Below are 16,563 nucleotides of genomic sequence, written 5' to 3'. Positions count from 1 at the left end.
AGTTCTACTTGTATTAATCCATTTGTTGATTTCCATCAGATTATATTTTAACTCCGCACGTCTTTACTTACAATCACTAGTTTCAGGTATTCCAGGTACCCTGTTTGGAGCTAAAGTCTAGAGTATTTTGATTTAATGACAGACAATGAGCAAATTTGAAAAATGCATACTGGATGTTGTAGCTATGTTTATCAATACATCCGCAGATTGTACAGAATATCCACTTCTGAATAGCATTTACACTTTACACACGTGCACTGCTGTAAATTATAGGTGTTTTATAAAGAATAAAATTTGGAATTGTAAATAGATAACTCTTTCACAAATCAATAGGTAGGTATTCAATTAATCATAAACTCCCATCTCCATGCAGAATCCATATTCCTTGAAATAGAGTCAAGGCAATATTCAGATGAGTACTTAATATAATTATTGAAAACCAAATGTACTTCTTAGTAGTTTAGTTATATATGCTTAATACACGTTTTGTATTTGAATAGGACGTGAAACGCAAATCGGGCCATTTGACTTAAGAGATACGCACATACGTATACTATTGGTAAAGTAATATAAAATTTAAAAAGATCCTATCGTGTGTATCCTTATAGATGTATCCTAACATTTGCGTGTATGAAAAATTATAGGTACACTATCGTTACCAACCTGTGTTCTTCTCGTTGTATACACATACATTGATTACTTTCTTTGTGTTTTAGGAAAATATGCACCAGTGGTCGATTTATGTTCGGGAAGGAGTCAATCTTCATGCAACCATGGCAAATTGTGGAATTTGAAGGTTGCCTTTATTATGCATTTCTCCCAGCAAATCATTTAAAGGACTTAGTTGCACTTGACGAAGAAGAGCATAATCTGGACGAGGAAACTGAAGATATTGAAAAGTTATTATCAGATAACGAAGGCACTCTTGTTAGCAATGATCAGGAAAGCAATGCAAACGTAGATCTCAACGAACTTAGCGATTACTGCCAAGTTAAAGTTGAAAGTAATTCAAGTGATACCGAATTGCCATCAAGGGTACAGATTGCGATCCCTAGTGTGGTTGAACTGGAGAGTACTTATTCATGCAGTGCATGTAACATAGATTTTGATCTCGAGATCATGCTGAGGAGGCACAATATAAAATTTCATAATCACCGAGCCCATAAGTACAAATGCAAAGTATGTCCGAAAACTTGCAAAACGTTGATGGCGTTTAAAATGCATGTAGATATGGAACACGAGAAGACTAAAGATCCTATTGTGTTTGTCTGTACATATTGCAAATTTGAATGCAAAAAAAGGACGACCCTTCACTCGCACGTCGCAAGGAAGCATGCAACACATCAGAAGGAGCATGAGGAGTATTTGTGCGACATTTGCGAATTCAAGTGCCAGAGTAGACGTCGATTGAAGGAACATCTTGAGAGAAAACATGCTGCTGACTACAAATATGTCTGCGAGATATGTGGTAAAAAGTTCAAAGTCAAGGGTGATATGAGACTTCACGTAAGATTTAAGCACAAAGAAGGACCTAGAATATGCGACGTCTGTGGGAAAACTTGTTCAAACAGTAACTCTCTTTACGTTCATCAAAAATGGGCCCATTTTAAACCAAAGTACGAGTGCCACATTTGCCACCGTCGCATGGTTACCCAATTTAATCTCGATCAACATATTTTACTACAACATGAAAGGCGAGAAATCTTGGTGTGCGAGGAGTGCGGTAAATCTTTCACTGAAAATCACCGGCTGAAACAGCATATGATGACTCACACCGGAGATAGACCACACACGTGTACGATTTGTGGTAAAGCGTTTGCTCGCCGTACAGCTTTTCGCCAGCATCTTTTAATTCATACTGGCAAACGTCCCTATGTTTGTGATATTTGTGGCAAAGCGTTCACTCAGAAACCAGGACTAATTTGTCATAGGAAATCACATCCAGGTGTACACCCTCCTTTGCCAGTTGTTCACATTGACCATATTATAAATGATTTCATGAAAAAATAGTCTAACGTAAGCTACAGGCAAGCTTATTAATATGCTATTAGTTCTGTTGCATGACCATGCTTTATTTCAGATATTATATTATCTGATCTTGGTTAATATGATTGTGCTGACATACAATATTGTGATTGAGAGAATCGAATTCAATAGTATATCATACTTTGTATAGCAACTAAAAGAATTTTATTTAATAACATTATTAAATTAAATCTCCGTTACTATCACAATTTATGATGGACAAGCATTATCATGGACGTCTCGATGAATTTATTTTTGATTTTCTCATTTTGTTTATTTCTGGACATTTTATTGTTATGTTTATTATTCGAATGTGTAGTGCATATTATAGAGACGTATGAAAATAATAAAATTTGTAAAATATTCAAAGAATTATTATTTATGTTGCATACAATTGTGATCTGGATTTATGGTGCACTCTGAACTCTTTTGTAGTTGGGATACCAATCTGAGATCTAATATTCACAGGTATTTGTGCTAACCGGTAAATTTTTAAACACAATTATCAATGTTAGGTTATATGTAAATATTATACCATCTCTTGATTCAAAGCTGGTACCTTTCATACGACAAGTAAGTTGCCTCTACTATGCAAATTATGTGAATCCTAATAATACTTCCTTAACTTCTGTTTCAGATTTTTATCAGCCAAGGACACAGAAAAACACCATGGAATATTTATATTTGGCAAGGAGTCTGTAATTATGCAAGAATGGCAGATTATCGAATTTGATGACAAGCCCTGTTACGCCTTTCTCCCTGCTAGCTGTTTCTCTGAAACTGTAAGCGATAAGCAACTAAATGAGGTCGATAATGATATCAATGTCGCTGCTGAAGAAAGCTATAAAAATGAGCCTGTGCCAGGGAGTGAGAATGAGTCTGAGTTGGGACTAACTGAAAATCACGAATCACCTATTGTCAGTGATGAAGACAGAGCACTCGATAAAGTTGAAAACGGACGCACAATAGGCGACTTGTATCAAGTAAAAATGGAAGGAAATACCGTTACTATTGAAAAATTGGCTGAGAATGTTACGGAATCTATAAATCAAGATAACGAACTTTCAGAAGAATCGAACAATCAGTTTTTTTCTGAACACGTGACACCTTTGCCAGATTCGATCATACGATCCCTCAAGTGTAAGGTTTGTTCAAAAACTTTTGACACAGAAATAGCATTTCGGAAGCACGTCGCATGGACGCACAAGAAGAAAGTTTGCATCGAAGAAAATGGGGCCTATGTATGCGCCGTATGTGATTTCAGGAGTTCAAAAAAATCTTCATTCATTGCTCATCTTGAGCGGCAACACGAAACACGCTCCAAATCATCACTGCTATTCCCCTGTGAGGCGTGTGGATTTGTGTGCAGGTCCAAACATTCTCTGCAGTCACACTTTACTCGGAAGCACACGGACTCTTACGAGTACCCATGTAAATTTTGTTCCAAAAAGTTTAAGGTGAAAGGGGACTTGACAACTCATGTCAGGTTTCATCATAAAGAGAAACCCACAATGTGCGATTTGTGTGGTAAATCATGCCGTAACAGTGGCTCATTGTACGTCCATCAGAAGTGGGCTCACTACAAACCCAAGTTTGAGTGTCACATTTGCAAACGACGAATGGTAACTCAGGAGAATTTAGACCAACATTTGCTTCTGCAGCACGAAAAGAAGGAAAGGATCATGTGCGCCGAATGCGGAAAGACGTTCAACAAAAAAGACTCTTTTAAGAGGCACATGTCTATACATACGGGTAACAAACCGCACCTCTGCCCTATCTGTAGTAAACCATTTGCTCGTCGATCTCAACTACGACAACATCTCTTGATTCACACTGGAAAGCGACCATTTGTGTGCGACATATGTGGCAAGGCTTTCACCCAGAAACCAGGCTTAATATGCCATCGAAAAACTCATCCTGGAACCCATCCTCCGCTACCTGTGATGCCAATCGGTGATATCGTCAACGATCTTGCAGGGTTTAAAAAGGACGATCAGGACTAAACCAATTTCAGAATAATAGTTACTTTTACATGAATTTATTTTGTCATTCAATTCTCATTAACGTGCGCTCGGACAATACCTTGTCTGTTGTGAAAAAGAAGCAAAAGATAAGATAACACCTATAACGACGAACTTATCCTGTTCTTTCAACTTATGCAAATTTTCGCAGGTATTCGGGATTATTTCTTCAGTGTCTGGCATAACTACACCGAGAAAAATATAATTACCTATTATAGCGTACCAACTATAACTTAACAACATTACAATTATCATACACTCACCTCAGTGCAAATAGTTGCTTAAGACGGTTCATTGTCAAATCTTTGTACCAATTGATGGCTGAAATAAATTTCTTTATTTTGTGAATTTTCCTTTAGTAGAAAACATGTAGCGCAGGGCCTGGCTGTGTGATAAAATTTGTGTGCGTGCTTCTTCTGTAATTTGTATGGATGTAAGAACATCAATAATTTTTGAATATAAATTTCAAGATAATTGTAAAACGTTCCATACCAAGATTGGGTTTTAAACTGAAAATATGTTTCACAGGTCTTTACGACTCTGTTAAATACAGCCAAAGTAAGTAACATAGTGATGTCATGGTGTGTAGTTATTCTATTATTAATTTTGGTATTTACATTTTGTGTTTTAGGATATCAAATCTGCTTTGCAAAGCAATTAGAATTGAATGCACCTCTGAGTATGTGATGCCTTCATCGAAGGGAGTTAGTGCTGAGACAACAGTGAAGAATAAGAAACCTAATGGTGAAAGTAGTACACGCAATCTGAAGAAGAGAAGGAAGAATGCAACTAGAATTTGTAACAAGATCTTGGTGAAATCCGCTCTAGTTGCCAAAAGTTATTCCTGCGATACATGCAACGTTAGTTTTTCTTTAAAAAGAAAACTTATCAGGCATGTGAGTGTTCATAAATACATCTGTGACGCTTGCAATGAAAAATTTGAATCGAGGAACAAACTGAAAGCACATGTAGCATCCGCTCATGGGCCGGAAAAATATCCATGCACTGCGTGTGACCATGTGAGTAATAACAAGTGGTCGCTACACGACCACTTTGTCAGAAAGCACACAGAGGAATACAAGTTTTCGTGTAACGTTTGTAATAAAGATTTTAAAATCAAGAACGACTTGCAAACCCATATAAACCGAAGTCACAGTGAGAATCCGCCTCTGGTTTGCGACATATGCGGTCATACCAATAAGAGCATCCATGCCCTAAAGTGCCATAAAAAGTACGCCCACCACAAGCCACAATTTAAATGTAAACTCTGTAAAAGAAGAATGACGACTCAAGAGTATTTGGATCGGCATATGCAGGGGCATCAGACCAAGGAAAGAGTGATTTGTCCAACATGTGGTAAAACATTTCGTGAAAAATATTCATTGGACGTTCACACGATGATCCACACTGGCGTCAAGCCTTTCATTTGTCCCGTTTGCGGCAAGTCATTTTCGCGTCAGACTGCACAGGAACAACATATTTTAATTCACATGGATAAACGTCCATATCTTTGCGACGTCTGCGGCCAAACCTTTGCTCAAAAACCAGGTTTAATATGCCATAGGAAAAGGCACCCTGGCCCCCTACCTCCACTCCCTGCCGTATCTGTCAAAAATATTGTCAACGACTTCACAAGAGATTATGTACAGAGACATTGCAATGACAAAGAATGACTGTCACATCGCCAGTTGCGCATTATTAAATACTTTTTGGACAAAGAAATGTGCTTTAGCTTGGGTTACAATGGTAAGTCTGTTGAGTAAAAATAGTTTTAAGACATACTGTAGGAAAAATATGATAGTTAAATACTGTGTAATAAAAGTAGAATTGAGGAACGACGTAGGTGAAATTGCGTGAAATTAAATTGAAATCGAACAATTCAATGTACTCAAGAAATATATGTATATATATTCTCTAAAATGGAAGTTGTCGTGTTTATTTGACTCAATGAAATTCAGGAACCATTTCTCGTCTTAACGATTTAGAATGATAAACTAAACCCTGATCCAGTTAGTAGATATGCTCGAGCTTGTGCCTCTTGATGAAACTAATTTCGAGTGATTGAAAATGCTTTTTAATAAATATATCTTTGTTCTAGGGTATCGACTGCTGATCCTTTGAGCGTTTCATCGGATGGAGTGGTCGTACAAAAAAGACAAATAGTGAGAATTGAATGCACTCCTGAGTATATGATATGGCCTGACAAAAAAGTAGCTAGAGATGACATTAAGTTGCTGAGTAAAGAAACACATTTGGATTCTGTTTCGAAAAACCCAGATACAATTGTGGAGACAAGGAATAGTAAGCCAGTAAGAAGAGTCACAAGATCTAAGAAAACGTTCGAATGTAATTCATGTCAGAAGACATTCCTAAAAAAAAGCAATCTAGCAGAACATCTAAAGCAGCACAGACACAAGTGTACAGAATGTGGGAAAACTTTTAGCTTGAAGCGATACCTCAGTACACACTTTGAAAAAATACACAGACCGCAGTTGTACGAATGCAGTGTCTGCGACTACAAAAGTAACAACAAAGGAACTTTGAAAAACCACTTCATTCGCCTTCATACCAGTGCGTTTAATTTTTCCTGTGACTCCTGCGGCAAACAGTTTAAAATAAAGAAAGCTTTGAATCACCACATGAAGCAAAATCACAGTGGAAATCCGCCCATAGTATGCGACGTCTGTGGGCACTTTAGTAAAAATTTACATGCCCTCAAAGCACATATGAAGTATCGCCATTACAAACCTGAGTTTGAGTGTAATATTTGCAAGCGAGGAATGACAACGCAGGAGAATCTCAAGCAGCACTTGTCGTGGCATGAAAATAAAGAGAAGATTGTTTGTCCGACATGTGGGAAAAGATTCCGTGGTCGTGATTTGGATTCTCATATACGAGTCCACACAGGCATCAAGCCTTTTCCATGCTTAGTGTGTGGAAAAACCTTCAGACGTCAAACCGCTCAGGAACAGCATGTCCTCATTCATACGGGAAAACGACCCTACATATGTGATATCTGTGGCCAGGCATTTGCTCAAAAACCTGGTTTGATATGTCACAGGAAGAGACACCCCGGACCTTTGCCTCCACTGCCAGCCGTCTCCATTAAGACCATCATTACAGAATTTGCCAGAGAGTATGCTGGCAAAAATAGCAGTGCAGATCAGAGTGGGAACACGTAACCAGCTACAAGTACGAGATGAAATTTATCCCTATCGTCTTTGTATTAAGTAAGGAGCCTAGTTCCCACACTGCAAGGTTTTATCCTAACGAGCTTCCTTGCATTTGAATAATGGTTTTTAACGCCATTGCCGAACCGATGCATAAATAGACATTAATTCATCAAAATTTAATGTGATTAACGGTTTGAGAATGTTCATTTTTTAAGTTTATTTTTCACAAGTAAATCAGCTGTGCGTTTGGCTAGTGAAATATCTTTGTAAAATATTACTAGCTTTTTTATTTTGTACATATGATGGAAATTATATGCTTAAGAAAAAAATACATGGAAACGAATGTTCATCGAGATAAGCAGGTTTGTTTTGACTGTACAACATTCACTTTGTTACGCATTGATGAAGATTGCATCACTGTAAAACTGAAAACGTAGTCAGTGTATAATCATCGAAACTTTTATTACAATATTCTAATGTAGTAGTATTATTATAGGATAAGATTGTATTTATATTGGATAATTTTCCAGGCTAGTTTCAATATTTCTACTTACGGTAATACAGCTCTAAACTCTACGTACGATATTGGTATGTAAGCATATCGTTAACACGATACATTCATTGTGCATATCAAATCTTATTCATGGCAAATGACATTAATCATCAAATGACTTTGTTTTAGGAAAAAATCATCTTACTCCTCAAACATGCCTGTCCACTTACAATATGAAATTACAAAGTATTGATTACTTTACCAAATTTCAAATAATAGTCGGGAAGCGAAGGTCTATGCTGATATGAGGCTGGCATAAATTCCCAATCCTACATCAATGAGTCTACTACGGAAAATGGGAATTGGAATATTACTCTAATGTTATATTCCATAATTAAAATCATGTTGTTTCACGGAACAATAATGCAGCGTACATACAAGTTGCAAAGTCCTGTTAAAACCTAGTCGATAGCACTACTCAAAATTTACACAAAACAAGTACATAGGCACAGGTATATGATTGTGGCATGAGAAACTATAAACTACGTAGTTTGAAAGGATCTTTAAATACTTATTTCATGTGAATGTAAACCATCTGAGGCATTGCATGGAGCAGTTTCACAGAGGTAATTTACCAATACCATGTGTCACATGTGACCAACTTTTATTTAGGAATCCGGGTTGATTTGTAAAAGGAAAAGGTACAATAATTGATTTTCATTTCTGACTCTCGTCACCATAAAACAAAAATCGTTTTATCGTAATATGTCTCTGTGATGTAATAAAACCGTTACTTTATCAATATTGTCTTTTCTAATCCCTAATTGAGCTCTGTACATGGAACATATGGCTTTCAGTGTTAAGAATACCAATTTTCCATGGGTACCCATCAAGCGATATGTTGACAAATAAAGTAATAATTAATTTGTATAATATGACTGTCGGATTAATTATATCTACCATATTTATCAAGTAAGTATTTAAATTTTATGGTCATTAAACCTCATCCTGTGATGTAACTGAAATGGTGTCTCTGCCCTTTTTCTGTTTTAGACTCATACCATCAGATCCCTTGAGCATTCCATTGTCGCAATGTCGAGTATCTTCTGCAACAAGTGTGCACTTTTTGAATAATGAACGCACACCGGAATTGATGATTGAGATAATAGAAAAGGTTACCAAGGAAACCCGAAAGAAGCGTAAGAGTAATAACAGACCCAGTGTTATGCTTGGAGAGACTGAAGTAAACTTTGAAATACGTGATACGAAATTGAATCAAAGTAAGAATACAAAGAAGGGAATAAAATTGCAATGTGACTTATGCGAAAAAGTATATTTTAATAAAAATAAGCTTGCATCGCACATAAAACAGCACGCCTACAAATGCATGACGTGCGCGAAAACCTTTGCCCTGAAACGGGACCTTAAACTTCATATGGAGGAAATTCACGGGCCACAAATGCACGAGTGCAGCGTATGTGAATACAAGAGTAATAAAAAGTGGACACTGAGGGATCATTTCGTCAGAAAACACACAGACAACTATCAGTTCTCATGTAAATTTTGTAGTAAACTATTTAAAATACAAAATAATCTAAAACAACACATTAACCAGATGCACAGCGGCAATCCACCTATTGTCTGTGAAGTTTGCGGTCATGAAAGTAAGAATTTACACGCTTTGAAGTCTCACATAAAGTATATTCACGAGAAGCCAGAGCATGTTTGTAAAATTTGTAAACGGCGGCTTGTCTCCCAAAAAGGGCTTGAGCAGCACCTTCACTGGCACGAAACCAAGGAGAGAGTTGTATGTGAACAATGTGGAAAAATGTTTCACATCCCGTACGATTTGGAAGTCCATATGCGATCGCACACCGGTATTAAACCTTACTCCTGCACCGTATGCGCTCAGTCATTTGCTCGCAGGAATACTCTCAGACAACATCTGCTCATTCACACTGGAAAACGGCCCTACGTATGTGACATATGCGGCAAGACATTCACCCAGAAACCCGGGCTAACCAGTCATAGAAAATCACATCCCGGTTCTCATCCGCCACTACCCAGAGTTTATATTGATAGCATTCTCCAGGGTTTATCTAGGGATACAAAAGATCATCCAAAAGAGGTCCAAGATTAATTGATTGTGTTTTATAGGCTTGTTGGTAAATGTAAAAGGTGGCAATAATGAAGAAAACGAGTTGAAAAGCTGTTGTTCGAAGTAGAAACTTGTTTTGAAATTTATTTTGTTTTTTTTTTTTCAATCTCTCACAGATGATTTATGAGATTAATTTGATTAAGGTCAAATTTGGAGTAAGGTGTCCATTAGCAACATTTTTTTTCAGGCATCCAGCTTCTGAAAGTCTTATTTGAAATACCACTGAGTATGCCAGATTTACTCTACACTTCAAACAATAATATCTATCATTTCTTCGATACAGTCAAATGAAGCATGTCACTAGTTTGTTTATTCATTCCATGATAGATTTGGTCATCTTTAAAAACACACGTTCTTAGTTGGATTCAACACAACAGTGTGGTTTAGGAAATTTAGAGACTTCCGAAGTTACTTGAATTTAATTTTGTACAGCAGAAGCGTATTTAAAACATGGTTATCGACAAAGAATATCAAAATTTCTGAAAGCTACAATACCAAGGTTTTTAGTTTGTCTTGACCTTACTATTCTTGTACAGTACAATAAAACGTTGAATGAAATGTATCTAAACCCATGTATCTTAGTTCATTTCGTACCATTTAATTGTGGTGTTTCAATTCCAATATCTCCCATGATTTGATTTTTAAAGGATAGGTGTAAGCTGCGTCCAGTCCCAAATTCCAATCGAACTTTGATTAGATATTTACAACTACAGAGCCAACTACTAGCTACTACTAGCAGCAACGAATATATATTTAAATGATGAAAAAAATTTGTTTTTCTAGGATATCTATGCCTGACCCACTGTTACTAAGAAAACAACATCAAGAGAAGAGATCAAGGGCCGTCGTGACACAGAAACAATCGAAGCCAAAGTTGATACTCCCAAAATCTTTATCGCCTGAATATGCCGTTGTGCTGCCAAAATCATATATCTTGATAAGTTCAGATGGAAAGCCGCCCAGTAAAGTCCCTCAAGATATTGATGTACTGAAACTGGTTGAACAAGCACAAGGAGAAAAGGTTGAGTCGCTCTATGAAAGGTACTCGTGCAACATTTGCAGTGTTAAATTTGCAAAACGAACACTGTTTGTTAAACATGTGAAAATGCATACGTACAGGTGTGAGACTTGCCTGAAACCCTTTAAAAGTGAGATTGATCTTGACCTGCATTTGAAGACCCATGGATCACAAGAGGACGTCAAATTGGAATATCCTTGTAATGTCTGCAATTATGTCAGCAAGAATAAACGTATTCTTGAGGCCCATTTCATAAGAAAACATACAGACGTTTACAATTTCTCTTGCGAGGTATGCGGAAAGGCGTACAAAATCAAAAATGACCTAAGAACGCATGTGATCAAGTATCACAGCGGAAACCCACCTGTAGTATGCGACGTCTGTGGAAAATCATGTGTTGATAAACACACCTTGAAAGTGCACCAGAAGTTTGCTCATTACAAGCCACAGTTCAAATGTTCTATTTGCCCAAAACGAATGGTATCTCAAGAAAATTTGGACCAGCATGTTCAGTGGCATAATGAAAAAGTGATATGCGAAGAGTGCGGCAAGACATTTTCTGAAAAATGTTCATTAGCAGTTCATATGAGAACACATACTGGCGACAAGCCCTACCCTTGCCCCGTGTGTGAGAAATCTTTCGCTCGTTCCGGTGCTCAAAGGCAGCATATCCTAACTCATACTGGTCAGCGTCCTTATGTATGCGATATCTGTGGCAAGTCGTTTACGCAAAAGCCTGGATTGATTTGTCACAGAAAGACACACCCAGGGCCATTACCTCCACTTCCGCCATTATATATTGAGGATATATTAAAACAGTTTGAAGCAGATTGCCTCGACAAATACAAAAACTCTCCAGAGAATAAATGACTTGTAAATACAACATCCTTCCTCTAATAGCAAAAGTGAGGTATCACTGTACCGCGTAAATTTGTGTATAAATATAAAACTCCATGCTCCAATAAGCCACTGTAATAATATACTTGGTATGATTAGAATCTGTATAAATTAAACCCTATAGTCGTAATTTGTTAAATTTTAGATGTTTCCTAGGCTGTTTCAAACTTGCTGAAAAGATTTTGAGTGTTATAATCTTAGAGCCGATAGATACATGGCATATGGTGAAGAGTTACTTTAGGTAATATTAGATACTTACGTTCAGTTATTAGCTTATAAGGGACTATATAGGGTAACCTATAGTCATGGAGAAAGAACAGCCACTTCAGCTTATTTTCTGTTTCAGGAGTTCATGGAGTAAATCAAGCAAACGAGCAATACACGAATGCAGAAAATGTGATGCTGTATTTTTTCACATGACTAAACTCATTGAACATTTGAAAAATGCGCATGGGATTGAACGTGCATTCAAATGTGATCAATGCGGCAAAGCGTTTCGTAGTCCGATGAACATCAAAAGACACAAACTAATACACACTGGAATAAAGATATTCGCTTGCGATATCTGCAGTTACTCGTGTAATCAAAAAGCAAATTTGGAATATCACAGGCGGAGGCATGCCAAGGATTACGCTTATAAATGTGAATTATGCAATAAGGGTTTTCTCTCTAAGAAAGAGTATGTTGAGCACAAGAATGTTCACTCTGGTAAAAAACCTTATACCTGTGAGCTTTGTCCAAAGTCTTATCCTTATAAGAATAATTTACTGGTTCATAAACGAGTACATCACCCTGAATTGATGCAAATTATCGATAGATATAATTGTGCCGTTTGCTCCTCGAATTTTCCATACAAAAGACTTTTGATGCGGCATATGAAATCATGTCATGGGGTAGAACAAAATTTGAAAACCTTCCTCTGTGACCTTTGCGGAAAGCAGGTTTCCTCCCAAAGTGTTTTGGTAACACACACAAGGACGCATACTGGTGAAAAACCAGTCAGCTGCGAAATATGTGGAAAACATTTTAGTTCTCGAGAAAATGTAAAACTACATCAACGCACGCATACGGGGGAAAAACCGCACATCTGTTTGCAATGTGGCAAAGGCTTCACCCAGAGAACTTCCTTGGTCTTTCATATGCGATACCACACTGGGCAACGACCATATCAATGTTTAATTTGCAAAAAAGGATTTGTCTCCAACACATTCCTCAAGAAGCACCAAAAAACCCACAGCAGTAATCTTATATCGTCATAGTATAAATATCACTGTCCAATAAATGTGGACACAAAAATAAATAAAAAATATCTGCCTATAGAGCCGAATGAAAATAAAACCAATAATAAACCAATGTATACTACCACATATTGTTTTAATATTCGACTCTATTGATAGACATTACGAAATGTCATCATTTTCTGCCAAGCAGTTACTATTTTTCTTCAACAGGAGAATACCATATCCTCATAACGTGGAACAAGTATTTAACGTGCGAGCTGTTCAGAGCTATGTGATTTAAAGTAGGCTTTAAAGACATTGGCGTACGACGTACGTGTATATGCTTGAGAGTTAGGATATTGATTCCTCAATTTTTTCTGGTAACGTTGATAAAAGTAATATTTAGTTACGTGAAATTATGTTACAGCCAGTGGTCCACCGATCATATTCAGTTTGATGAAACCGAGTTTAAGACGAAGCTCGAGAACGACCCTATCTCCACCGAAGTAAAGTAAGTAAAACAAACCTATCGTCATCTCTGTAATAGCTAAATGCAGGGCTGCAAAGGATTTTTAAATGCAACCCTTCTTCAGCACTAAGTAAGCAATTTTGAGGATTCAATAATTTTCAGAGGGTGTAAGAAGGATAGAGAATTCTTCTGATTATTTAGAAACTCAAAAGTTAGTCGCACCCATCACTTGCGCTCTAACACCAATTTCATTTGCATTGAAATATACAAAAAACAAAATCGTAACGAAAATCCGGTTACTGAGGAGCGGACCAATTAGTTGTGCTCAAAATTGAAATTGATGATCTGTTTGCATTATGCTTATAGTTCACATTATACTAGAGCAATCATTGTCCAAATGAATGTAGTTTCTCTACAGTTTTCTTAACATGCTTCCTAGTCTATTTATATTCATGTAAATTTTCAGATCAGAGAGCAACATTAAGGCGTGTGAAATTTGCAATGAAAAATTTCACTTTGTAACACGGCTAGTTGCACATCTCAGAATAGAGCATGGCATTCAGAAACCTTTTAAATGTACATCATGCTGGAGAACTTACGCACAACAATTCATGCTGAATGCTCATATTAAAAAGTCTCACACTCCGAAGAATATTTCCTGTGACCAGTGTAAGTTCATATGTGTTACAAATGCGGATCTAGAGAGGCACAAGAAGAAACAGCATGTGCCAAAAGTGAAATTTTACTGTGAAGTATGCTGTGAAACTTTTACTGATGAGGAACAATTTGTAACGCATACAGCTATACATAACTTTATCGACTATCAACAATGCAATAGATGTAGTATTACCTTCAACGATATTGAATCTCTAAAGGAGCATCACAGATTATATCATTTCAATCAGCCAGCAGAGGAAGAAAGTGAAGATTCTAAGCATAAATGTAAAATTTGTGGCATGGGTTACAAGTTTAAATCCGTATTGAAGCAACATAAGCTTGATATTCATGGTATTCCTAATTATGAACGACCCCGGCGTAGGTATCTCTGTGCGCTATGTGGAAAAGAGTTGAAAACAGCGAAGGGCTTTCAAATTCACAATCGAAGTCATACTGGTGAAAAACCTTATACTTGTGAAGTATGCGGAAAATGCTTCGCTTGTGAAACGTTACTGAGAACGCACAACGTTACACATACAGGCGAAAGAAAATACACGTGTGATCAGTGTGGAAAATCATTTACCCAACGATCCACTCTTGTTGTGCACAAAAGATATCACACCGGTGAACGACCGTATGTCTGCCAAAAATGTAGCAAGGGTTTTGTCACTCGCACTGTCCTGAATACTCATCTAAAATCCTGTCACTGACAATACCAGGTAAGCTCGACCAAACACTTAAATCGCGTTCCATTTCGAATAAGTAAATAAAAATTGGTGTTAGAGGGTAGTGAATATCTTTTAGCTTTTATATTATATCTTCTGTTGATGTTTCAATGAGATCTTGACACAACGTTACTAAAATCTATATATCGTCGTTTGTCTTACACCCTAAGTAGAGCTCTGTTCATATTGTCAACGATTTCTGACCTCCACTGTATCCAATTAGTCTTCGTAATAATAACTTCGCAAATACAGGACCAATATTTTCAAAGCCACTGCTATTTTGGATGTTAGTGCAAATGAGTTTGATAGTGATTGTCGTTTTACAGAAGATTCTTGCTGCTCGCAAATAATGAGAAGTTAGCGGTACTTGAAGATGAAGCAGCTGGGGAGGTAGTTGTGAATCAGTTGATGGTGAGCAGAGTTGAGAAACCGGAGAATGCAACATCAATGCCTAAAGTTGAACCGTCGAAGAATACAAAAAAGTCGGCCAAGTGTCACATCTGTGATATTGAGCTGAATTACGAAATACGAATGATTGAACATCTCAACATAGTGCATGGGATTGCGAAGGCATTTGAATGCAATGAATGCTCTCGTAGTTTTAGCACACCACGGCAGCTGAAGCAACATGTAAAGATTCACAAAGCCCAGATTGTTTACAGTTGCGACGAATGTGATTACAAGTCGTTGCACAAGGTGAATATTGGCCTTCACCAGAAACGACATCATTGGAAAGATTACTCGGTGTTCTGTGAGATTTGTGAGAAGGGATTCATAGCACAGGGGGAGCTCAAGGCTCATCTGATTTCGCACGAAGTTGCTAGACCATTTGCGTGTACGACTTGCGGAAAGTCATTTAAAAGTAAAGACCACGTTAAGGGTCATGTCAGAACATTGCATCCAGAGATGTGTTCCAGCAACACGGTGAAGAAATATTCTTGTGAAATTTGTGGCCAAAGTTTTTCCCACAAACCGTTGTACTATAGGCATAAACAGGATGAACACGGTGAAAAAAATTGTCGGAGAAAGAAGCAGTTGTTCCTCTGTGATTTGTGTGGCAAGGCGGTAACTAGCCTTGCAAGCATGCAGGTACACAGAAGAATTCACACAGGGGAGAAGCCGTTCACATGTGAAGTGTGCGGAAAATGTTTTGCATCTATGGGTCTGTTGAAAACTCATAACATAACCCATTCCGGGGAAAGGAAACACACCTGCGATGACTGTGGTAAAACTTTTACACAGAGATCAACATTGGTTGTTCACAAACGTTATCACAGTGGTGAAAGGCCTTATGTATGCATCAAATGTAACAAAGGATTTGTGACGCGAACTATTCTTAATCTTCATCTTAAAAGTCGTCGTCATTAGACGAAAGAAGATGATATACATTTCATCGAGGAGTTCGAATAATAATTTTGTCGCATTTCAACTTTACGTTATTACTAATATTATATACCTAGTTCGTACGAGTTTCTTTCATTATTTGATGTTTGCTTCTCCTTTATTTAAATTCTGATAAATACATCAAAAAAGACACGTAGCTGATTTGTTGTAAACACTTTATACCTATTTCTATTATAAATACGACTGTATTGCATATCTCATACAAGACATTAGTATCAATGTATCAGATATTTAGATTTTCTCAGATAATGTTGTTGTTATCGGTAAAAGCTATCCGTTAATCTTGCATAAATTTTATTAATT

The 16,563-nt window shown here is 37.2% G+C and overlaps 6 protein-coding genes across 6 annotated transcripts; all 6 read left to right on the top strand.

The window, feature by feature from the left end:
- Positions 1-608: 608 nt before the first annotated feature.
- LOC107217899 (gastrula zinc finger protein xFG20-1-like) lies at positions 609-4,028 on the top strand. Its single transcript, XM_046739405.1, has 4 exons — positions 609-628; positions 717-1,807; positions 2,494-2,509; positions 2,663-4,028. Exons 1-4 carry the CDS (start codon positions 609-611, stop codon positions 4,026-4,028), a joined length of 2,493 nt encoding a protein of 830 aa, XP_046595361.1.
- A 507-nt stretch (positions 4,029-4,535) lies between these two features.
- LOC107217900 (gastrula zinc finger protein XlCGF7.1) lies at positions 4,536-5,719 on the top strand. Its single transcript, XM_046739404.1, has 2 exons — positions 4,536-4,604; positions 4,678-5,719. Exon 2 carries the CDS (start codon positions 4,733-4,735, stop codon positions 5,717-5,719), a length of 987 nt encoding a protein of 328 aa, XP_046595360.1. The 5' UTR covers positions 4,536-4,604; positions 4,678-4,732.
- On the top strand, positions 5,652-8,514 carry LOC107217904 (zinc finger protein OZF-like). The gene is made up of 2 exons (XM_015655597.2): positions 5,652-5,792; positions 6,145-8,514. The coding sequence occupies exon 2, from the start codon at positions 6,236-6,238 to the stop codon at positions 7,226-7,228; it is 993 nt and encodes a 330-aa protein (XP_015511083.1). The 5' UTR covers positions 5,652-5,792; positions 6,145-6,235; the 3' UTR covers positions 7,229-8,514.
- A 132-nt stretch (positions 8,515-8,646) lies between these two features.
- Positions 8,647-9,852, top strand: LOC107217901 (zinc finger protein OZF-like). Its single transcript, XM_015655591.2, has 2 exons — positions 8,647-8,684; positions 8,766-9,852. The coding sequence occupies exons 1-2, from the start codon at positions 8,647-8,649 to the stop codon at positions 9,850-9,852; spliced, it is 1,125 nt and encodes a 374-aa protein (XP_015511077.1).
- On the top strand, positions 8,900-11,758 carry LOC107217905 (oocyte zinc finger protein XlCOF6.1-like). The gene is made up of 2 exons (XM_015655599.2): positions 8,900-8,992; positions 10,654-11,758. The coding sequence occupies exon 2, from the start codon at positions 10,661-10,663 to the stop codon at positions 11,756-11,758; it is 1,098 nt and encodes a 365-aa protein (XP_015511085.2). The 5' UTR covers positions 8,900-8,992; positions 10,654-10,660.
- Positions 11,759-12,754: 996 nt separating this feature from the next.
- Positions 12,755-16,265, top strand: LOC107217902 (zinc finger protein OZF-like). Its single transcript, XM_015655592.2, has 3 exons — positions 12,755-13,024; positions 13,433-13,516; positions 15,183-16,265. Exons 1-3 carry the CDS (start codon positions 12,882-12,884, stop codon positions 16,222-16,224), a joined length of 1,269 nt encoding a protein of 422 aa, XP_015511078.2. The 5' UTR covers positions 12,755-12,881; the 3' UTR covers positions 16,225-16,265.
- The last annotated feature ends 298 nt before the right edge of the window (positions 16,266-16,563 follow it).

This window comes from Neodiprion lecontei, chromosome 5 (assembly GCF_021901455.1).
Source record: "Neodiprion lecontei isolate iyNeoLeco1 chromosome 5, iyNeoLeco1.1, whole genome shotgun sequence".
Taxonomy (NCBI): domain Eukaryota; kingdom Metazoa; phylum Arthropoda; class Insecta; order Hymenoptera; family Diprionidae; genus Neodiprion; species Neodiprion lecontei.
Note: the sequence above shows the minus strand (reverse complement) of the source record. Positions and strands in the feature narration are given on the sequence as shown.